The sequence below is a fragment of the Heteronotia binoei genome, chromosome 5 (genome assembly GCF_032191835.1).
Source record: "Heteronotia binoei isolate CCM8104 ecotype False Entrance Well chromosome 5, APGP_CSIRO_Hbin_v1, whole genome shotgun sequence".
NCBI classification, from domain to species: domain Eukaryota; kingdom Metazoa; phylum Chordata; class Lepidosauria; order Squamata; family Gekkonidae; genus Heteronotia; species Heteronotia binoei.
The window spans coordinates 60,806,523-60,830,750 of record NC_083227.1 but is presented as its reverse complement, the minus strand read 5'-3'; the positions used below and the strand labels follow the sequence as shown (position 1 = coordinate 60,830,750).

At 42.6% G+C, this 24,228-nt stretch overlaps 1 protein-coding gene across 1 annotated transcript in view; it reads left to right on the top strand.

Annotated features, from left to right (window-relative positions):
• SHQ1 (SHQ1, H/ACA ribonucleoprotein assembly factor) overlaps nt 1–24,228 on the top strand; it is a 112,012-nt gene that overhangs the window by 51,469 nt on the left and 36,315 nt on the right. The window contains exon 11 of the mRNA XM_060239555.1: nt 11,727–11,847. Coding sequence (XP_060095538.1) covers nt 11,727–11,847 — 121 coding nt within the window. The remainder of the gene's footprint in view (nt 1–11,726; nt 11,848–24,228) is intronic.

Below are 24,228 nucleotides of genomic sequence, written 5' to 3'. Positions count from 1 at the left end.
TCTTAGAGTCATAAATATTCATAAGCTGCATGAACACTTATTTTCACAGAGAAACTTCACCGTGCCCAGTAGGAAAGTTCAGAGCACTTGGTCCTTAAGGAGAATTACTTTATGCATGTGAGCAGAGAAATTAATTTTACATCTGCTCCCTTGAATCTAAAGTCCTGTAGTGCAAAAGGCATCACTTGTATTTTGAAATATATTTGTATAATTGTTACACGAACCATTTAGTCTACATGGCCAGGAAGTATATGAATTATAACATCAGACCCTTGATGTAAACATGTCTTTTTAACCTTGCTTTAACCTTAATTTGCACTGATATAAATTAAGACACCTTACAGCATCCAGATTGTCTATTAGTCATGTTAGATTTTAAAAAGATGATGAATGTCTTAACTAGCTACTTGAGAAGCAATTCACAGGCTTTGCTTGACCTTGGTAACCAGTTAAAATCTGTACTTCCATAATCTTGGTTTTTTACTGAGAGAAGCTGCTGTCTTGCTGTGATACTGATAAACACGTGGCAGCTCATTGTCATTTGCAGTGGACTGGCCAGGAGTTAAGATGTGAGGCTGCTTTCTAGCCTTCTGTATCCCTTTAGCAAATGCCCATTCTCCAGGTCTTTACCAGAAGATCTGTCTGGACACAGTTTTCACCAAAGCAGCTTTTGTGGGGATGCAGCAGCCATGACCAGAAGCTAAAATCAGTTTTTTTGTCTTCAATTATGTGAGTTCATGTGGTGGAAATGCTGGGCTTGAGTGCATGTGTGATTCTGGCCTGTCTGCACGCAATCTTCCTGGAGCATGGTTTTAAATTTGTTCCATTACATTCCATCCTAAAAAAAAAAAAATTAAGCCAAGAATTATTAAAACAGATTCCTCTGGCTTATGCTACCGCAGAACCTTTCATTGTATGCTGTTGATGCTTGACCTTAGAATGGCAATCTGAGCTACACTGCTCATGAGCTGTCTAACTCAGTGGTGAGAATCAGTGATATTCTGCAATCTTCAGTTTGAATGGCAAAAAACAGTAGACAGACACGAGGCAGCTTCCATTTCACAGCAGCTTTTATGCCATCCCTCTAAACTGCTTTTGAAACTTAGATTTTTTTAAAGAAAAAATATACTATTGATAGAGAAATAGAAAAATGCCACATAATTGCCTGACCATGTGCCATATATCTTCTACTAAAACAGTCTTAAAAACCATGAGCTAGACGTGATGTAAAAAGCAAACAAAACAACTTCACACAAATGTATCTGAACTATCTGTGATTTATCATCTGCTTTCAAATCCCTCACTTCTAGTTTACTAATTAATAATGCTTTATGGACTCAGTCAAATGCTTATAAAACAGTTTATGCCTGTTGCCTTTTAAAATCAGATCCAATAGAACATGAGGAAACAAGTGTTACATTTCCAACATGTGCCTGTTGCATTTTTTTGGGGTTACATTATTCTGACCAAAGGACACCAAGACTTTTAATACAAATGTATTTTGCCAATAAACCAGAATAATTGAGATGACACTGTTGGGAGGGTGCATAGGTAGTGTAGTGGATACAATGCTGGACTAGAACCTGGGACAGCACTATTTTGAATCCCTGGTCTATTGTGGAGGTTTGCTGGGTGACTTTGTGCCAATTACACACATTCAGCCTAACCTACCTCACAGGATTACTGTTCTAAGAAAATGGAGGAGGAGAGAACAATGTTGTAATCAACTTTGAGCCCCATTGGGGAGAAAAGCAAAATATAACTAAATAAAGATATAGAAATACAAAAATGCATATAACAGGGATTCCCAAAATAGTGTGTGCTGACCCCTTTCTTGGTGCCTGCCAAGTATTTTTAGAAAGTGTGCAGGGCTAGGTAACACCATTGGAGATCTGAGTAACTGCAGATTTTATTTTGGCAGCAGCTGCAGCCATGGCACAAGGGTCTTTTGCCACATGACTGAAACTAAGCTGTTGCATGCCTTGGAGACCTGTGAGGAGGACACAGAAGTCCTCAGCTGGACAGGACAGCATGGTTGCTTTCCTCCTGAACTCTGCAGCAGCCTGGCACAAATGCAACTCATCTGGATTGCAGTGGGGGTGGGGGGAGAGACACAAAACCCTTGCCTTCTCACTTCCTCTTGTCTTGTGCACCACTGCTGCAGTTTGGACAAGAATAAACTGACTGGCACCTGCAGGGGAGAAAGTATACTAGATTCTAGACAGCAGAAACAGCATAATTCTGTTTATAGATAACAAACAAAATTAAGGGCAAACACTTGTGATTCAGTTATGCAACTTACTTTGATACACGGTGTGCTTTGAATAGCAGCATCTTGTCCTTTTCTCCCCCATACCATTTTTGGATTTAAATCGCTCTCCCAATTTTTCTGTTAGCCCCATTAGGGAAAGCTGTTTTATATCAGAGAAATGGCAACTGTGGAGAAGAGGATGAAGGGAGATCAAATTCATAGTGCCCCCTTGCCTGTTTTCCAAATTTAAATATCAACACGACCCATCTGAAGATTTTCATGTTTGGTCTGGCCCTTTGTTGTGACATCGTGTTCAGTGTAATGAGACCAAATCTTGGCAAATGTTATCTGGATTGGGGAATGCATCTGAAGTGGTTCGGGAAATATACTTGAAATTTCAAACTCAGAAGAAAAGGGGAACTCAAATCCATGTTTTCAGATATCAGTGTTGGTTCAGCTATTCCCGTAGTTTTTCCTCTCTTAGATTGCAGCAGCTATTGCTTATGAGGCTACTTATTTGCCATTTCCCCCTGAAAATCTTTCATCTTTAAGAGTTTACTTATTTGAAAGCATTTACTCTTTGAAATAAACAGTGATAATCTCCCCAGTTGAACTTTGCAGTAAACCTGTGTTCAACAATGAGAAATAAAATAAGTACAAGTAGGACAAGTCGTTTTTCTTACATCCTGTCTTTTCTCTCCTCCCCACCCCCCCCCCAAAAACCCCATGATGAAGGCTGACATTTGTTTAATAATTCTTCCAATGGTCTAGGCTGCAGTTTCTTGCATGTTTTCTCTCGCCATAAGCAGTTTTCTGTAGTGCGTTCTTTGTCTGCAGGCTCTGTACCTTTTCTGTTCTGTAACCAGCTAGCAACACAACTCAAAATCTTGGACAGCAGGGGGAGTTTTGAGTTGCATACTTGAAACTTTTGATCTATCACTTAACGTTTCATATTCTTGCCACGCTTAGGCATGGGGCAATGGGGAAGAACAAGACCTAGAATCGTTAGAAGCTGCTATTCCCTTTTTAGTCTTTTCCTTACATAAACAAGTTGATAAATCACATGTTTGTGTATTCTCCCTGAATGACAAACATTTTAGGAAATAGTGACATGGAGACATGTTTTCGCAAAAGCAACTAGAAATCTCAGTCAGGGTTTTTGAAGGGACTGGAACTTGGGCTTTTAAAAACCTGCTTAATGTATCTCTGAAACTGGACTTTTTCCTCTTTAAAAGTGTTACATTTTTCTGCCGACATCCCTTTGAGATGGCATTCTGACAGCAATAGTAGTAACCAGACAAATTTTAGATTGCCATTGTTACATTATAGGAAATGGTATATGTTTTCTTATCTAACTAGGTAATCTGAAATACCAACTTTCGATAAACAACAAGCACACTAGATAAAGGTTTGGTTAATCTGTAATGGCCAAACCATGGCTCGACTGTTTGTGTTTGATCCTTGGGCCTCCACACTGTCTTCTCTTCCTTTACATGCTCTGATTCACTTCCTCTTCCTTGGCAAACCATAGTTGGGTGGACCAGTTAGAATGTTGCAGCCGCATATGGTTTGCTGTGGAGCAAGAAATGAAAGAGCGTACAACCCTGTGGCATGTTGATCCTCACCTCTCCCCAAATGCCCGTTATGCCTCTCCAAGCAACTACCAAATGCCTGAGTATTTATTTATGTTTATATTATATACCTGGCTTTCTCCTTGGCCTCTTACGACCAAAGGCAAGTAACAACAATATAAAAGCAATTTGATAAAACAATAAACTTTAAAACCCAATCTAAAAATATCCCCACCAGCAGGGTTACCCACCTTTCTTACTAACTCAAAGGTGGGAAATCCATGGAGAATAGGGGCGGGGTATTTGAAGGGTATATTTTGTGAGGGGACCAAGCTCAGCAGGAGTCTGTTTCCATAGAATCTGCGCTTTTAAACTTCCATTTTCCCCATGGGAAATGTTCTCTGTAGTCTGGAGATCAGTTATTATTCTGGCAGAACTCCAGGCCCCACCTGGAGGTTGGAAACCCTAGCCCACTCACCCATCCTTCACTAATGCTCCTCCCTGCAGCTTTTCCTGCAGTGCCATTGATCATGCAGGTGCATACAGGATCAGCCCATTCCTCAGCATTGCCTCATCACTGTGATGCTCTGGAACAGGCTTCCCCGAGAGGACAAACTGCTGCCCTATCTGTTCAAGAAGGAGTGTGAAGCTGTCCTATTTGGAGGGCTTTTTGTGGGTTTCTGATAGCTCTTTCTAGTCAAGTTGCAGTAACTGCATGTTTGTTGTTTTTGTTGACTTTGTCTCTTCACTGTATAGCACTTATAAACTGTGTACTGCTTACATTCTTTAAGAGAGGCAATCTGTAAACATTTTACTAAATAAATTGTAATCCAGTATGCTTCAGGGTTTGTAGTTATTACTGAAAAATGAGACAGTTCTGCATCTAATCTTGCAATAGGGGTTAGAATTACTTCCTTCATGCTTAATTTAATTTCAACCCATTGCTTCTGGTCTTATCTTCCAGGGCCACAGAAAACAATTCCGCACCACCCTTTATATGACCGCCCTTCAAGTACTTGAAGGGCGGTCATATAGAGGATGGTGCGGAACTGTTTTCTGTGGCCCCGGAAAGTAGGACCAGAAGCAGTGGGTTGAAATTAAATCAAAAGAGTTTCCAGCTCAACATTAGGAAGAACTTCCTGACCGTTAAAGCAATTCCTCAGTGGAACAGGCTTCCTCGGGAGGTGGTGGGCTCTCCTTCCTTGGAGGTTTTTAAACAGAGGCTAGATAGCCATCTGACAGCAATGAAGATCCTGTGAATTTAGGGGGAGGTGCTTGTGAGTTTCCTGCATTGTTCAGGGAGTTGGACTAGATGACCCTAGAGGTCCCTTCCAACTCTTATGATTCTATGCTTCTATGAATTCCTGCTCAGAACAAACCAAGCCACGCATGGGGAACTGTGTTGTAGGAGTTCAGTTGCTTCTTTGCAGTTGGATCCAAGTGGGCAGCCGCGTAGTCTGAAGCAGTAGAACAAAGTAGGAGTCAAGTTTCACCTTTACGACCAACAAATTTTATTCAGAATGTAAGCTTTCATATGCATGCATACTTCTTCAGACAAAGGAATCCCCTCATCTGAAGAAGTATGCATGCATATGAAAGCTTACATTCTGAATAAAACTTTGTTGGTTTTAAAGGTGAAACTTGACTCCTACTTTGTTCTTTGCAATTGCTTTGGAGAAAGATGGCACTTCATGTAGCAGCCAGAAACACAACATTTACTAAACTTTAAGTGGGCAAAAGCTGTTGACCAGTTTGTAAACTGGTTGTAGGGTTGTGTGATCCCTAATTTTATATGGGGCAGAGGAAGAGAGAATAGTGGCTTGCTTGATGATAGACTATAAGTATGATAAAGTGATGAACTATAATATGATGATAGACTATAAATATGACTGTGATAAACTTCCTGAAATTATGAAGTCATGGGGAACTTTTTTCTTCCTGTCTTTAGTGGGGGTGGAAAAATTCTATTAGATCTTCACACATTTTGCAACTTTAAGAATGGTTAATGCGTCAGGCTGGATTTAATGAATCCTATATTTGAAAATTAAAGAATCCTGAAAGGAAGGAATCTTTGCATCCAGTTTGTACAACAGCATTGTAATAGACACCATTTTATTGTTTGGTATGTTAACAAAAAGGTAAAAGTATAGACTCTTGTGATTCTATGCTTCTATGAATCTATGCACCAACTCCACCAATAATAGTTTTATTCAAACTATTACAAATACGCTCAGTCTCGTTTAGAGTGCAGCTTCCTGCTGTTTCCTGACCTAAGCTTGTTGATCTCTGTTTATCACTCCAGTGTGTGGCAGGGGTGCGGGGGGGGGAAGTAGGAAGACACAAACGCAAGGGTTCCAAATAAGGTGGTTTATTAAGGCACTGTGATGTTAAATTGTTCTTGACTGATCTCTTGATTATAATAAATGTTTATGATGTATTAAGACATTAACTTATTTAAAAATGTTGTTGGAGTTTGTAACAGAAAACCTCAACATTATAATGAAAAGAAGCTTTTTAAAATTAAAAATAGTCTTCTTGACATACAAGCAACATTATCCAGAAAAAACAGGGAAAAAATGCAACACTTGCTTACAGGAGACATCATTAGACAATTTAAGAGTGTGTTATGTTACTTATGTCTGGGGGATCCATTCTAACAAGTCACAAGGTAGACTAGAGGACTGTGTACTGGATTCTAGGATAGTTAGGTGGATAGGGAATTGGTTGGAGAACTTCACTCAAAGAGTAGTTGTTAGTGGCATTTCACCTGAATGGAGGGAGGTGTCCCGTGGCGTGTCACAGGGCTCAGTTCTGGGCCTGGTACTTTTCAGTATTTGTATAAATGATCTGGATGAGGGTGTGGAGGAACTACTCATTAAGTTTGCAGATGACACCAAACTGAGAGGAGCAGCAAACACACCAAAAGATAGAGATAGAATTCAACAAGATTCTGTGGCTCTGTGAAGTCATGTCATATAGTCAAAAGATATATCCTTAATCATCCTTAATCCTTTTCTTAATCATCCAGATGGGAGCTTTTCTTCACCTTGGCTTCCAAACTGCAAGGTTTTTTTTTTTTTTTTAACATACATAGTCATCTGTTTCTAGTTGTTCATTTTGCAGACATTCCTCTATCCTCGGTCTGCTCTGTCTCAGATCTGGTGTGGTACAATCATTCTAGAAAGATCTCCATATAAAAGTGTTAGTGAGCCATCTGAATGGAGTTGTGTGCATTTTTGAAGGTCTCCATTGTAAAGATTGTATTGCTGACAAATTATATCCAGATGTAGTCCAGAATCAGTTACTAAAAGATAAAGGAATTCAGAATCTGCACATTAATTTCTATTGCTGTGGACTTCAGAGAACTCAAAAATTTGTGTGAACTGCATCTCTGCTCTTTCATGTGGTAGTACATTTCTTGTTTTGGTAGGTATAATATGAAATACCAGTTTTGTTCATATTCTGCATCTGGAGTTATCTTGAGAGGGCTTGAGTGATGTATATCTATAGTTTGTAGGAACTGGAATTATTAATCCTTACATATCCCGGTGGCAAAATGGAGCAAACTGATTTGTTTGAACTGGGTGGGCCTTTGGGGCATCAACTGTTGGCTCATCACACATCATCCCCTCTGGCCTCTCAATGGCTGACTCTGCTATCCCCTGCCCACTGCAGGCCCAGGAATGTTGAACAAACTGCCAGAAACAGTCTTACCTCAGAGACAGCCGCATCTCATACTCTTCTCTGTGTCCTCTCTGTCAACTGGCCTCAAAAATAGCTGCTGAGCTACTCTGGCCTTACAAAAGGCCTTCCAGCACACACAGCCTCCAAAGGCCACAGAACTAGCCAGGAAGACCAGGCCCTGTTGGGAGTGTTTCCTTAGAGCTCATGACTGCTGTCTGGGAAGTGCTAACCAGAGGCTGTTGCTAGGCAACCCAGGCTGCTTTTGTCAGTAAAGGGAGAGGCCTCAGGTGAATAGAATGCCATAGAGTCCACTCTCCAAAGCACTTATTTTTTCCAGGATGGAGAGAAATCTGTTGTCTGGAGTTCAGTTGTGATCCCAAGAGATCTTCAGGCTCCATCTGGGGGCTGGCTATCTTGCACCTGGCTGCTTGCTACTGTTCAGCAGTAGCCCCCCCCTATGACAGCCAGTGTGGCATAGGAATTAGGGTTTCAGAGCAGGGTCTGCCAGACCCAGGTTCTTGCTGTGGAAGCTGCCTGGGTGATTTCAGACCAGTTACAGACTTTCAGCCTAATCTACTTCACAGGGTTGTTATGCAGATCAAAGGGGGAAAAGGAGAATGATGTTAAGCTGCTTTGGTTCCCACTAAACACTTTGTAGAGAGACTGTCCTTTTCCTATGTAGAGGCTGCAGGGAGGGGGAAAGCTGAAGTCAGAGAGGCAGATAAAGGGTTGCCAAGGGGTGGGGCTTGGAGAGGATGGGGTTTGAGGAGGGATGAGACCTCAGACAGGCACAATATCATTTCCTCCTGAAGAACCACTGTTGCCAATCTCCAAGTGAGGGCTGGAGATCACTCAGAATTGCAACTTCTCTCCAGATGGCAGAGATCAGCTCCCCTTGAGGTGGGAGGGGAGTGATGGGAAGACAGCAAGGGTGGGGGGCATTCACCCAGAGCCTCTTTCTAGAACCCATTCTATTTTTCTTTCAGTGGGCCTTATTACTTTGTTGTTGTTCAGTCGCACAGTCCAGTTTGACTCTTTGCGACCCCATGGAAAAAGTCACGCCAGGCTTTTCTGTCTTCCACCATCCTCCGAAGTCTGCTCAAATTCATGTTTGTTACATCAATAACGCTGTCCAGCCATCTCATCTTTTGCTGTCCCCTTCTTCTTTTGCCTTCTGTCTTTCCCAGCATCAGGATCTTCTCCAGTGAGTGCTCCCTTCTCATTTGGTGACCAAAGTATTTTAGCTTCAGCTTCAGTATCTGACCTTCCAGGAAACAGTCTGGGTTGATTTCCCTTAGGACTGACTGATTTGATCTTCTTGCAGTCCAAGGGACTCTCAAGAGTCTTATCCAGCACCACATCTCAAAAGCATCTATTCTTCTGCGCTTGGCCTTCCTTATGGTCTAGCTCTCACAGCCATACATTACTACTGGGAATACCATCACTTTGACTATACGGATTTTTGTTGGCAGGCTGATATCTCTACTTTTTATTATACTGCCCAGGTTCACCATAGCTGTCCTCCCAAAAAGCAAACGTCTTTTAATTTCATGGCTACAGTCACCATCTGCAGTGATCTTGGATCCCAAAAATGTGAAGTCTGTCACTACTTCCGTGTCTTCCCTTTCTATTTGCCAAGGTGTGATGGGGCCAGATGCCATGATCTTAGTTTTTTTGATGTTGAGTTTCAAGCCTACTTTTGTGCTCTCCTCTTTCACCCTCAACAAGAGGTTCTTTAGGTCCTCCTCACTTTCTGCTATTAGAGTAGTGTCATCTGCATATCTGAGGTTGTTGATGTTTTTCCTGGCAATCTTATTTCTAGCTTATGCTTCATCCAGGCCAGCTTGACCCTTATACAGGTTTTTCAGGAGACATGTGAGGTGGTCTGGTACTCCCACCTTTTAAGGACTTGCCACAGTTGGTTGTGATCCACACAATCAAAGGCTTTAGTCAATGAAGCAGAAATAGACGTTTTTCTGATACTCCTGTGCTTTCTCCATAATCCATCAAATGTTGTCAATTTGATCTCAAGTTCCTCTACCTCTCCGAAACCCAGCTTGAACTTCTGGTAGTTCCCGATCTACATATTGCTGAAGCCTAGCTTGTAGGATCTTTAACATGACCTTGCTGGCATGTGAAATGAGTTCAATGGTGCGATAGTTTGAACATTCCTTGGCATTACCCTTCTTTGGGATTGGAATATAAACTGATCTTTTCCAATCCTGTGGCCACTGTTGTGTTTTCCAAATTTGTTGACATAATTTGTGCATCACTTTAACAGCATCATCTTTTAGGGCTTTGAATAGCTCAACTGGGATATCATCATCTCCGCTCGCTTTGTTGTTAGTAATGCTTTCTAAAGCCCATTTGACTTCAAATTCCAGAATGTCTGGCTCAAGGCCATCAATTTCACTGTCATGGTTGTCCGGGACATTGAGATCCTTTTTGTATAATTCTTCTGTGTATTCTTGCCACCTTTTCCTGATCTCTTCTGCTTCTGTTAGGTCCCTACCATTTTTGTCCTTTATCATGGCCATCTTTGCACGAAATGTTCCCTTGATTTCTCCAATTTTCTTGAAGAGATCTCTTGTCCTTCCCATTCTATTATTTTCCTCTATTGCTTTGCATTGTTCCTTCAGGAAGGCCTCCTTATCTCTCCTTGCTGTTCTCTGGAAATCTGCATTCAGTTGGGTGAATCTTTCCTTTTCACCTTTGCCTTTCTCTTTCCTCAGCTATTTGTAAAGCCTCATCAGACAGCCACTTTGCTTTCTTGCATTTCTTTTTCTTTGGAATGGTGCTGGTTGCTGTCTTCTGTACAATGTCATGAACCTCTGTCCAGAGTTCTTCAGGCACTCTGTCTATTAACTCTAGTTCCTTAAACCTATTCTTCACCTCCACTGTATATTCATAAGGGATGTGATCAAGGTCAAACCTGAATGGCCTAATGGCTTCCCCCGTTTTCTTCAGTTTAAGCCTGAATTTTGCAATGAGTAGCTCATGATCTGAGCCGTAGACATCTCCAGGTCTTGTTTTTTCTGACTGTAAGGAGCTTCTCCATCTTTGACTGCAAAGTATATAATCAGTCTGATTTCTGTGTTGCCCATCAGGTGATGTCCACGTGTAGTGTCACCTTTTAGGTTGTTGAAAGGTGTTCGCTGTGACCAGCTCTATTAACCTTTTCCCAGCTTCATTTTGTTCTCGGAGGCCAAACTTGTCAGTTATTCTGGTTACCTTTTGGCTTCCTATTTTGGCGTTCCAGTCCCCTATGATGAGGAGGACATCTTTTTTTGGTGTTCATCCTAGAAGGTGTTTTACATCTTCGTAGAACTGATCCACTTTAGCCTCTTCTGCATCAGTGGATGGGGCATGGATTACTGTGATATTGAATGGTTTGCCTTGGATACGGACTGAGATCATTGTCATTTTTCAGATTATATCCCATTACTGCCTTCCTCACTCTTTTGTTAACTATAAAGGCCACACCATTTCTTCTACGGGACTCTTGACCACAATAATAGATGTAGTGATCCTCTGAGGTAAATTCACCCATTCCCATCCATTTTAGTTCACTGATTCCCAGGATATCGATGTTCATTCTTGCCATCTCTTGTTTGACCACATCTAGCTTACCTTGATTCATAGATCTTACGTTCCACGTTCCAATGCAGTATTGTCCTTTGCAGCATCGGACTGTTCTTTCACCATCAGACACATCCACAGCTGAGTGTCCTTTCGGCTTTGGCCCAGCCGCTTCACTCTTTCTGTTGTTACTTGAATGCTCTTCCCCAGTAGCATATTGGGCACCTTCTGACCTGAGGGGCTCATCTTCCAGTGCCACATCTTTTAGCCTTTTGTTACTGTTCATGGGGTTTTCTTGGCAAGGATACTGGAGTGGTTTGCCATTTCCTTCTCCAGTGGATCACATTTAGTCTGGATTCTCAGCTGTGGTCTGTTCATCTTGGGTGGCCCTGTATGGCATAGCCCACAGCCTCATTGAATCGCACAAGTTCTCTCACCACGACAAGGCAGCAGTCCATGAGAGGCCATATTAATAGTTACTGATAAATCCAAAAGACAATAATTTATCTCATTTTTAAAAAAATCTGGAGGTTTACCAGCATGCTATTAATAATGCATTTTTCATACTTCATTCACCTGCTTAGATTGGAAAGTTATAGGAAAATTTGTGTCAAACTAAAAAGTTTTCTCTTCTTTTACAGGTAAAAGTGCAGTTTTGAAATGTTTGTTAGATATTCACAAGATTTTTCGAGAAAACGATCCTTCATATATTCTCAATGATCTCTATATCACAGATTACTGCATTTGGATTCAAAAAACTAAGTAAGTTCTAAATATCTAGTTCTTTCAATGAAAACAATTTTGGTATGTTTTGTCCAGCAACCAAGTGGAAAACTAAATCAAGTTACTGAAATGAAATAACCTTTTCCCTTCAGGTAAGTTTCTACATGGAAACTATAAATTTATTCTTTACTATGATTTCCACCCAAAATATTCCTGGAGGATAAAACAGAAACTGCTAGATACAATGGTGTGTTGCAGGCACAAAGTATAGTATTAGAGGTTTAGTGTTCTGTAGTTACCACTTTTCAGAATAAAAAAAAATGGCTAAGACATTTATGTATTATGACTAAGTACTGTTAGTATGGTTAAAACTTATTTGCCATTTGGTTTCAGAACTATAGTTTCATATACTGCATCAAAGAATCCTGAATTTTGACATTGCAGGATACTCAGGGGGCTTTTATTCCAGTATGTTTTAGATCAAGGCACCTAATTTTGATGGTGGTATTCTTAATCAACATCTATATGCAAAAAATGGAGGCAAACTATACTAAGATAGTACAGAAGTAAAACACAGGATGGGGGGTCGTGTTCTTCTACTGCTCACTTGAGGGATGCATGTCCCAGTGGCAGAGGAGCATTTTATTTTGGTGAGATATGCCTTGTGTAATAGAATGTACCACCATTAAATGAACAGAGCAGAATACAACCTGGAGTTTTTTGCACTGTAGCCATGAGGCCTGGAAAGGATTTTTTCCTGTTCAAGTGGTGGTTGTCAGTTGAAAGATGTTGCATTTATATGCTGAATGCCAGATTACAGTCCACAATTACTGAACTGATGTTAGCTGTCCCTTGCATAAGCCTTGCCCGGTGTCTGGCCATTGAAGGAGCCCCAGTGATTAATCAGTGTTCCTTTAGTGATCCCCACTCCATGCCTGAAAAAAGCAAAGTACATAATTTAGAATATGTTCTGTGTGTGCACCTGCGCATCTGAATTTTTAAAAAAACAAGAAAACATCTACTTTTTATTCACTCTAACCAAGGGTGCATATTCAAGATTATTTAATGCAGACCAGTAAAGCCACATATTGGTACTCTAAGCCAATATGTGGCTTTACTGGTCTGCATTAAATAATCTTGAATATGCACCCTTGGTGAAGCTTCAGGCTGTGTCATTTTCACAGCTGTCCCAGACTGTAGGCTTGACTGTGACTGAAAAAATATGCTTTGGATATAGTTGTGCAATCCATGAGGGCTTTGGCTTTATCCTGTGATGACTTTGCAACAGCAGCTCAGCCCTTCATGACCCAAAGGCTCAATTATTGTAATTCCCTCTTAGCACAGCTTACAAGCAGAGCATCGCTGTAGCTGGCAGCACTTTCAGAATGTAGCAGCACATCTGTTTATGCCTTGGAGCAGACATGCTGTGTTAAACGTGTCCTTTATTCATTCCTTGGCCCTGTGGCCATGGGTAGGCTGGTTTTTAAAACCCTGACTGAGAGAAGCCATTGTTACCTTTACATCTTTGAGAGTTCCCTTTAAGGAAATCTCTGTGCTCATGTTTCATCTGTCATATTAAAATTCTTGACACATTGGCCTTAGGTAGTTGCATATCTTAACATCTGCTTTATACATGAGACCCAAAGAGTCATCCTAAGCAGAACTACACTTTTCTGAGCCCATTAACTTAAATGGATTTAGAAGTGGGTAACTCTGCCAGTGTGGCTGAGGCATTGGACAAGACTACCCAGATTCAAATTGCTCTATAATCAGAGTTCACTGAGTGACATTGGGCTAGCTTAACTCATTCAGTTTGACCTTTCTGACAAGGTGATCACAAGAGTAAGAGTTACATAGGACATTATTGAGATCAGGTAGGACACTGAGGCTATTAGGACAAAAGCAGAATCAATATGTCTGAGTCTAATCTTAAACCAGATCTGTGGATACTTAAATCTGAAGATTGTAGAAATATGTCTTGTCTCTTCATGGCTCCAAAGTCAAACACTCCAAAATCTGGTCTTAAAAAAATACACAGAGGTGTTTAAAAAACCCAAATAATAAAAGCAGTGCCTATAGCTTTAATAAATGAGTGTCCTCAGTTACCACTGCTAGGCAACTACAACTGTGTTGTTAGACTTCAGGCCGGTTTCTGTCAGTAAAAGGTGGGGGAGGGAAGGGCTCTTTCTACAGTTCTTTTGACTTTTGATGGATTACTGTTCAGAGCTGGGTCTGGCAGGAATCTGGGCAACTTGCTATCACCTGACTTGTGTGTCACACTCAACAGCAGCCACCAGACTTGGTCAACAGCAGCCACCACATGAAAGCCAATGTGTTGTAGTGGTTAGTTTCAGACTAGGATCTTCAAATCCCTATTCTGCTGTGGAAGGTCACTGAGTGATTTTGATCCAGTCATACCCATTCAGTCTAACTTCTCACAAGGATGTTGTGGGGATAAAATGAAGAAGCAGGGAGAGCTGTAAAATGCTTTGGCTCTCCATTCTTCTGGAGAAAGGATATAAATAAAGTAAATAAATGATAAATATAGCTGAAGATGCGGGGAGGGCAGATTAAAAGTAGGGAAAAAGTGCTGAAAAGGGCAACTAGAATGGTTAAAGGTTTGGAACACTTTCCCTATGAAGAAAGGTTAAAACACTTGGGGCTCTTTAGCTTGGAGAAACGTTGACTGCAGGGGTGACATAATAGAGGTTTACAAGATTATGCATGGGATGGAGAAAGTAGAGAAAGAAGTACTTTTCTCCCTTTCTCACAATACAAGACCTCGTGGGCATTCAATGAAATTGCTGAGCAGTCAGGTTAAAACAGATAAAAGGAAGTACTTCTTCACCCAAAGGGTGATTGGCATGTGGAATTCACTGCCACAGGAGGTGGTGGCGGCTACAAGCATAGCCAGCTTTAAGAGGGGATTGGATAAAAATATGGAGCAGAGGTCCATCAATGGCTATTAGCCACAGTGTGTGTGTGTATGTGTGTGTGTGTATGTATGTATGTGTGGGTATATATATATCTACACACACATATATATTGGCCACTGTGTGACACAAAGTGTTGGACTGGATGGGCCATTGGCCTGATCCAGCATGGCTTCTCTTATGTTCTTAGGGTAATTGGTGCATGGGAAGGACAGAAGGAAGTCAGGAAAGGCAAGTATATTGGGGCTGCCAGGAGAAGGAAAAGAGGAAACAATGTGGGAGAGGGAGTATAGTGACAAGTGAGGTGACCTACCACCCAAACTGGGCTTGACTCAGCTGGGGCCATGCTACTTGGCCAGTGTGGGTGAATACATGCAAAGATGAACTACAGGCAATCAGTCTATCAAGGTGAGAAAGTACCATAGGAAGTTTTGCATTTAGCTAACTGGAAGTGACCTGTGTTCTTGAAAGCCTTAAATACAAATGTCAGCCATTATGGTAGCTCTGCTGCCTTGCACGATTGTGTGTTCTTTTCCATGACAGACTTTCTGTTCCTCATCTCATATCTCAGGGTGGGTGGGGGGGAGGTTTTAGCCCAGACTTTTCAAAATACCCTCTTGGAAGCAGAATCAACTGTGCAGAATAAATGCACAGATATATAGCTTTACCCATAATGTAGAAAGAAATCCAAATTCTACAACTTGTGGCATGAAGTTTATTAACATGAGGTTTTTTGTGTGTAAAATCTTCTTCAGTAGCTAAAGCAATATCTTAGGAATACATTTTATGACAATTATGCCACTGTTAATTTTATTTACAGCTTTCCAGCTGTCTTTATGTGGACAGTGACTTTTGGTGTGGCCTGTGGCTTTGATGATAAATTACTATGATGACAAAATAAAAGTAGCCCAGGTTATCTGTTCCAGTGTGCTGAATACTCTGCTGTCTGTTTGCTTTAGCTGTGAGAAATCCTGGTTATGGAGCTCCCTGGATGACTTTCAGCATGTTACACAACTTGGCTTACGTCTCAAGGTGGTTGTGATGCTAAACTATTGGCCAGGAGTACATAGAAGAGAGGATGGTATACAAGCCAGGAAATCAGGGCAAAAATATACATAGTTTGCTTCAAGAAATGCAAGTGGTGTTTTTTGGGGGGTGGGGTGGGTTGCAGCAAATAAAGCTTAAGTCTGGAATTAATGCAAGCATGATTTTGGAAATCTGATAGTGGTTAATTAGGCACATGTATTTTCATATTGTATGCATTTGCTGTGTGTTATTCCACAGTAATCAGTGTGTTATCCTGGATTGTGTGACTAGATGGAGGTGGGGTGCCTAAAAATAGTGAGAATCTTGCATCTTGCTTGAGAAGTAAAAAGGTGTTCTGACATCAAAGACTACTTTAAATGACCTATGTTTCCAGCAGTGGCATTGATTTATGTGATGGCTGAGGAGTCATCTTAAATCCTTTCCTTACTAGTTCCTCTTTTGCCATCCAATATGCTTTTAACTTCCATTTGTGTCAGTGTTCATCTTTTTAGACTGAAAACCGTTTTTGTTTGCTTCTGGTCCTGGATCTCTCTGTGTAGTGGATATGTAATTATAAGAATATGTTTTAGGACTGAGCAAACTTTTAAAACTACTTTCACCAAGAAAGGTATCTGCTGGTTCAAAAGCCCTCTAATATTCTTCTAATAAAATATCTGCATTTATTCCTGCTAGCTTCTGGAGCCTTTGCTTGGTAGTTTCTTTGTTTATGTAATTCATTTATACCCCACTTTTCTCTTTAGTGGGGGACTCAAAACTGCTTACAACAGTCTTCCCTCCATCAGTTTATCCTCACAACAATGCTATTAGACTGAGAGAGTGTGACTGAAAGGGTGGGCACAAACTGAGAAATTGCACTTTAATTAGTGGTTCATGGCTTGGCCAGGAGGGTTTTTTGCAAACTGAACCAGTTTGTGGTTTATAGCCCTACAGACCCTGTTGAAAAGACTGCTTTCCCTTGAAACCGGGTTTGCAGAAAGCCTGAAAAACAGTTGTGCGCAGACCCCGTCTGGGCTGTCTTCTGCAGTCCATTTAAAGTTTAAAGAGGCTGCACAAGACAGCCTGAAACAGCTGTTTTTGAAGCTTTAGGAGGGAACAGAAAGCAAGGGTTACTTGAAACCCCTGCTTTCTGCTCCATCTGAAATCTCCACAAACTGTTTTTAAAAGCTCATGGAAGTTTGTGACGGTAGACCCATCTTCTGTTCATGAGCCATGAAAAAGGCAAAAACTGGTTTGTGTTCATCTGTAGTGACTTACTCAAGGTCACCCAGTGAGTTTCCGTGGCATGAGTGGGGATTCAAACTTAGTCCGACACTTTTAACCACTACACTAGATGGCAGACTAAAATTGGGTCCTCAGATATTTCCACATAGAACAAAGGAATTATCATCTGTTTAAGGGTCCATTTAAACTAGTAAAGTTTCCCTAACAACTGTTAATCAATATGTTTGAAAAGCTGAGCAAGACTGTAATAGTTTAGTCCCTGTTTGTCTCAGGCATCTGTATGAATACTGGCTCTGCACAGGATTGTTAAATTGAAATGGTCCAGATCCTGTTTTGGTGATCATGTGCTGTATTAAAAATATGTATCACCAATGGTTGGCTTTCAACCCATGTTCAGACAGCCTGGGAGAAAGTTTTGTAAAAGAAAGCTGCCTCAGAACACCTAAGTTAGTTAATTAAGTTTTCTGAATTTACCCTTTCAACTAGGCTTCCAGTCAGCGTCCTTGAGCTTAAGGATGAAGTAACTCTAATGCCCAGGCTATTTGCTAAAGGCTTCTGCAGTAGCTTTTCAGCATAATGAAGGTGCAATAGAGGCCTCTACAGAAAGGAAGCTGGCTTTTAAAATCCCTTCAGTCCTTGAGAATTTCCCCCCAAATTTGCAAGCTACAGTGTCTAGGTTCAGGCAGCTCACAGATTAATCTGCTTTTCATTTAGAGCTTGGCTGAAACATGAAATAAGATAGCCAAAGAGAACCTCTTTGTAGCACTTGAAGATCAATAGGAACCAATGTGGTTAGTGATTAGCATGTTAGATTTAGATCTGGAAAACCCATGTTTGAATCACCATTCCACCATGGAAGTTTGCTTGGGGGATCTTGAGCCAATTGCACACTTTCAGCCAAACCTACTTCACAAGGTTGTTGTGAAGATAAAATGGGAGAGAGGAGAATGATGTGAACCACTTTGGGTCCCCACTAGGGAGAAAGGTGAGATATAAATATAATAAATAAACAGGAGGGGGGGAGTTTTCTCATCAGCTACACCCCCTTCCTTTGATCTTCTAGATCAGGGGTGTCAAACATACGGTCCACGGGCCTGATCCAGTCCCCAGAGGGCTCCAATCAGACCCGCCAGCAACTGGCCATTGTCTACTTCCTTCTCCCTTTTCTGCTGTCTTTGTTTTGTGTTTCTCCCTTGTGACAAGCCAGCCAGCAAAGCAGCCTCTCCTCATTCATTCCCTCTTCCCCCAAGGGAGGAGGAGGAGGAGAGAGGAGGAGCCTCAGCCAATGAAGGAGCTTAGCTCTGTAGCTCTACTAGTGGCTGAGGCTCCTCCCTCTTTGTCCCCTGGGGAAGGAAGGTAAAACAGCATGCCTCGCGGTCTCATTGGATCACCTCTATATGCGGCCTATGGCTACCCTAGCCTCTCTTCCGCCTCAGTTCCTCCTCTCGAAATTTTACCTCATGACTATGAAACTCAAGGGGTGGGTGTAATATGGATTTCTCAATACTAGTCTCTTCGGGGGTTTTGTTTTGCTTTCAAATGGATATAAACTCAGTTTGTAGGGGACCACAGCAACTTTGATAGTTTTCCCAATATACTGGCACCAGAGAACTTTAAAGTAAACCACAGAAATTTATTAACGTACACACACCGTCTTCAACTGGGGAATGGGAAATATATACATGAGCTATATTGTATCTCAAGCAGTTAACAGTTTCTTCGTAGTTCAGGCTTTATAATATCTAGTTGGATGGGATGTCGGAGAGGGGTTGGTGATCTGGCTGGTGTACCGTCCGCCTAATGCACCACCCAGCGCCTTACCATCCCTGATGGAGGCGGTGGCGGGCTGGGCGTTGGAGTACGCAGGGCTTATAGTCCTGGGTGACTTCAATGTCCATGCTGACGACACGGCCTCCAATCGGGCATTGGATCTGGTGTCTTCCATGGCGACATTAGGACTCTCTCAATTTGTTACGACTCCTACGCACCAGGCAGGGCACATGCTAGACTTGATCTTTGAGTCCGGGATTCGGGTGAACGATATTGCGATGGAGGCGGTGCCATGGTCGGATCACCTAGCCCTCAAGGCCCATATGGAGACGCTGCCTCAACCCCGTAAGGGCGGAGAGCCTATTTTGGCTCGCCTGCAGAGCCTGATGGACCCGGAATGGTTCCAAATGGCCCTACGGGATCCCTGGCCCCCTGGCGGTTCCCTTGGCACCCTGGTTGATGCCTGGCAAGACCGGCTATTCAGGGCGATCAATGAGATTGCACCGTGACACCCTCTGCGCCCTCGTGTGAGGCTGGCTCCATGGTATACCTTGGAGTTACGTCAGCTGAAACAAGGGCTCAGATGACTAGAGAGGCAGTGGTGGTGCACTCGTGACGAAGCGACGAGAACATTCTATAGAATGTTTATGAGGTCTTATGAGATGGCAGTCAAGGCCACGAAGAAAGACTACTTCGCGGCCAGGATTGCGTCTGCAAATTTGCACCTGGCACAATTGTTTAGAATAATTGGATACCTAACCACACTGCCTCAAGGCAGACCAAATGTTAGAGAATCAGAAATAGGCTGTGAGGCTTTTGTAAAAAATTTTGCAGACAAAATCACGTCGCTCCGCCAGGACCTGCCCATCACATTGGATACAGTACATGAACTGGAGGCTCCGTGCCTGTCTTCCGGTTTAGCTCTGGACCACTTCAACCCACTCAGCCTGGAGGAAGTTGACGGAATTCTCTCCTCTGCATGCCCAACAACTTGCGATCTGGACCCATGCCCCTCCTGGCTAATTAAATCTTGCCAGAGGGAGCTTAGATGTCCTTTACGGGACATCATAAATAGATCCCTCCTGGAGGGGTGTTTTCCAACACCCTTGAAAGAGGCCATGGTCCGCCCCCCCTCCTAAAAAAAAGTACAGCAGACCCAGCTGAATTGGCAAATTACTGACCGGTCTCTTAATTTACCGTTTTTAGGTAAAATTATTGAGAGGGCAGTGGCGTTGCAGTTGCAGGATTTTCTGGATGACACTTCCGTCCTAGACCCTTGCCAGTCTGGCTTTCGTCCAGGTCATGGGACGGAGACAGTGCTGGTCGTCTTGGCAGATGACCTCCAACGGTACCTGGATCGAGGTGGCGTGGCGGTGCTGATGTTGTTAGACCTGTCGGCCGCGTTCAACACAGTCGACCATCAGCTACTGACCTGCCGCCTCACTGACGTAGGGGTTAGGGGGTCGGCTTTACAATGGCTCTCCTCCTTCCTCAAAGATCGGGGACAAAGGGTGGCAATCGGGGGCGGGCTTTCCCAGAGGCGCACACTAGATTGCGGGGTGCCTCAGGGAGCAGTTCTCTCACCGATGCTATTTAATATCTATATACGCCCCCTTGCCCAGATTGCCCAGAGGTATGGGCTTGGGTGTCACCAATATGCAGATGACACCCAGTTCTCTCTGTTAATGGATGGCCGGCCTGGCTGCGTCCCAGGGAATTTGGACCTGGCACTGCAGGCCGTGGCAACCTGGCTAAGGCTGAGTGGGCTGAAGCTGAATCCAGCGAAGACAGAAGTCCTTTGTGTGGGCTGGGGTGCTCTGGGGAGGGAAATACCTCTCCCGGTTTTTGACGGGGCGCTGCTGAAAGCAGCGTGCCGGGTCAGGAGCTTGGGAGTCCTACTGGAGCCTTCACTATCAATGGAGGCCCAGATAGCAGCCACTGCTAAGTCAGCCTTCTTTCATTTAAGGCGGGCAAGGCAGTTGGCCCCCTTCCTAGAGTGCCAGGACCTAGCAACAGTGATTCATGCAACGGTCACCTCGAGACTGAATTACTGTAATGCCCTCTACATGGGGCTGCCTCTGTGCTGAATCCGGAAGCTGCAGCTGGTGCAGAACACGGCAGCTAGGCTGTTATTGGGGCTCCCAAAATGGGAGCACATACAACCAGGGCTGCGCAGACTGCACTGGCTGCCAGTTACATACCGGATTCGTTACAAAGTGCTGGTTATCACCTTTAAAGCCCTATATGGCTGAGGACCTGCCTACCTGAGGGACTGTCTTTCCCCATACGAACCCCAGAGAGCACTGAGGTCAGCAGGGAAGAACCTGCTGACTATCCCCGAGCCGAAGGAAGTAAAACTGCAGAGTACCCGCACCCGGGCTTTCTCCGTCGTAGCTCCACACCTATGGAACCAGCTCCCGGAAGAAGTGCGGGCCCTGCGGGACTTTGAACAGTTCCACAGGGCCTGCAAGACCATCCTCTTCGGGATGGCCTTCACCAACTAAAAGACTGAGAGACTGCTTAAACGGTTCTTACTATCTGCTGAAATAGCACCAAGATGTTAATTTTATTGTTTTATTGTTTTTAGAATTTTAATTAAATTGCTAGCTATTGTTTAAATCATTGTATAACCCACTGTATTGACTGATGTTGTTAGCTGCCCTGAGCCTGCCTCGGCGGGGAGGGCGGGATATAAATAAAATGATTGATTGATTGATTGATTGATAGGTCTCTCAGGTTTCACAGATCATATAGATTTCACTCTTCAACACTATTCTAGGTTGGCCTCTTAGGTATAATGTGCCAAGTCCCTTTTCCCAGCCCTTCAGACTTCTAGACCCACATCTTTCCCTCAACCACCTCTTTAGCTCTTAAGAGACGTGTATCTGTGTCTGTGACCTCTCAGGTCTTTTACTGTGACTCTTCTCTAGTCACACACAGCCCCGTGGCTGTCTAAATAGAGTGAACAGTGAGCTTTGCTTCTCTCGAAGACTCTCCTCAGCTCCTTCTCAGACCAACTGCTCTCTTCAGCAGTCTCCCTCAGACTCTGTATGACACTAACTGCCCTCAGCCGTTAGCTGTCAATCACCTCTGAGAGTTCCGAGCACTCTGGCCCCCACCCTCAGATCACCTGACGCAGGCTCTATGCGTCCTTAGTTTTCTTATTAACCCATTCATTACCGTCACAGAAGGAAAGAGCCAGAGCTTCCTTTGCCCAGTCCCCACCATCAGGAGAAATACAAAGAAAGCACTTTTAAACAGGGGTGGAATTCTAGCAGGAGCTCCTTTGCGTATTAGGCCACACCTCCCTGATGTAGCGAGTCCTTCAAGAGCTTACAAAAAAGAGCCCTGTAAGCTCTTGGAAGATTTGCTGCATCAGGGGTGTGTGGAAAGGAGCTCTTGCTAGAATTCCACCCATGCTTTTAAGTCTACTGACGTTTTATTGAAGGTATTAACTTTTTGCCTTGCTACAAAGAGAGGGAATTTTGTTTGGCTTGTTATGGGTGCAGCTGGGTTCCCCCCTCTTTTTCACTGTATTCATGCCCTTCAGTCTTTCTCAATATGAAAGCATGGGAACTATTTAGGAGAACAATGACAACAAACCAGGATTAGGCTGAGAGTGTGTATCCAGCCTAGGTTTGCTCAGCAAATTTCCCTTGATTTTTCTTTCACATTTTCCTTTTGATTGATCTTGAACTTAGACTTTCCAGATAGTAGGCTGATACCGACCACTGTACATGGCTGTCTTTCTGTTCTTGCATGGCCACATAGAAGTTGTAGTTATTTTTCTGGGGAAGACTATAGTTTTGTAGACAAGCACATAGCCCTCAGTCTGTTCCATGATGCCTTCACATATTCTTGACCAGCACATGAAGCAACTTATGTACAAAAGCTCACAATGCCTTGCTGCTTCATGTTTTCCTCTGGGTCTTAGGCTCAAAACATTGACCATGAGATCTCTGTAATGAATGTCAGTAAATCAAAAGTAGGTTTGCAATTTAAAGACGTGCACACCTGAACAATACCTGAACAGCATATTCAAGATTGGTACAGCACAAACATTGTAGTTTTTGATGCAATAATTAATAACAAGAGGTGACATTTATCAAAGACTAAAATAAAATATTGAAAACGTGCTAATGTTTTAGGCATGTTTTATTTTAAGTTTTGAAAAATCTTTATTGTGTTTATCTGTGCCCTTTATAAAGTTTAAATGTCTGCTACCTGGCATTACATTTTATGACGCACATGGCCCGACCTGACAAGATCTCATTTATGTCAAATCCACCCCTCGTAACAAATGAGTTCGACATCCCTGTTCTAGATCACTATTGGGGGGGGGGGGGGAGAAGGAAGTGGTTTACATAGCACCTTTCCCAAACTCAAGAAAGTGTACACAATAATGCAATTTAAATAAAACAGTATTAGAAGCAATAATGATAATATTCAGTGGCAAAAAAATATAGACCACAGCAGTCCTTTTTCCATCAAATCTGCCTCCAAACGCCATCCAAAAAAAAGATGGATTTTGCAGCCCACTTAGAAATTTATAAGGAAGGAGTTTTTCTGTTCCACAGCTTCAGAAAAGTTATTGCAAAGATCCTGCAACTAGTACTTGATGGCTTTATCATAGGAGGGGATAAAGTCAAGAGGTCCTTTACTGGGTTAGAGAGCTTATGGAAAGATCATCTCCCACGGGAATTCAGAGACAAGTAATCAGCTTGGGTCTGGTCTTATCTGTGTTGCAAAACTGGAAATGAGTAAATCTTTTTTTAATGGTATGTTGAAATAAAACCCCCATACCTGTTGATGGAGAGCTGAGCAGAGGTATTTTGTTTAAAGCTCACATAAAATATAATGCATTAGTCCATTCTTAGTTACAAGCAGCATCCAGGAGAATTCAACTGCTCTGAACCTATTCTGGTGGAGTAAGTACTGTTTCACCTAAAGCAGGCATAACCTTAGGAAGTAATGTTATCTTTTTTTTTTGCCCTAAGCTCAGCTTCAGTTGCTGTGGGACTTTGCAGAGCATTGCAAGTGAATGTGTACTGTTTTCCTTGAGTCTCCCTCTTCTTAAAGCTTTTACACCAAATTGCTTTTTAACCTGAAAGTTGTTTGGGGTGCTGTTTGGAATCTCCTGAAGGCATCTTTGCAGAAAAGACAGCTTTCCTAAACTATAGACTTATCTTAACCACTACTGGTTGGTCCCAGAAAAAGGGTGTGGTGGGCAGCCTTGCTGGAGATAAATGGGCATATGATACCCTCATCATCTAGACTGGAATTCCCAGGAAGTTCGCTATGTTTGAATGGAGTAAAAACCCTGTGTTCAAGTCCAGGATTGGTTTAGATATCAACAGGATTTTTGGGATGTAAACTTCCAAGAGTCCTGACAAAGGTATCTGTGCCTTACGTGAGAAACCTATGTTTGCCCCATTGATCTCCATTACAG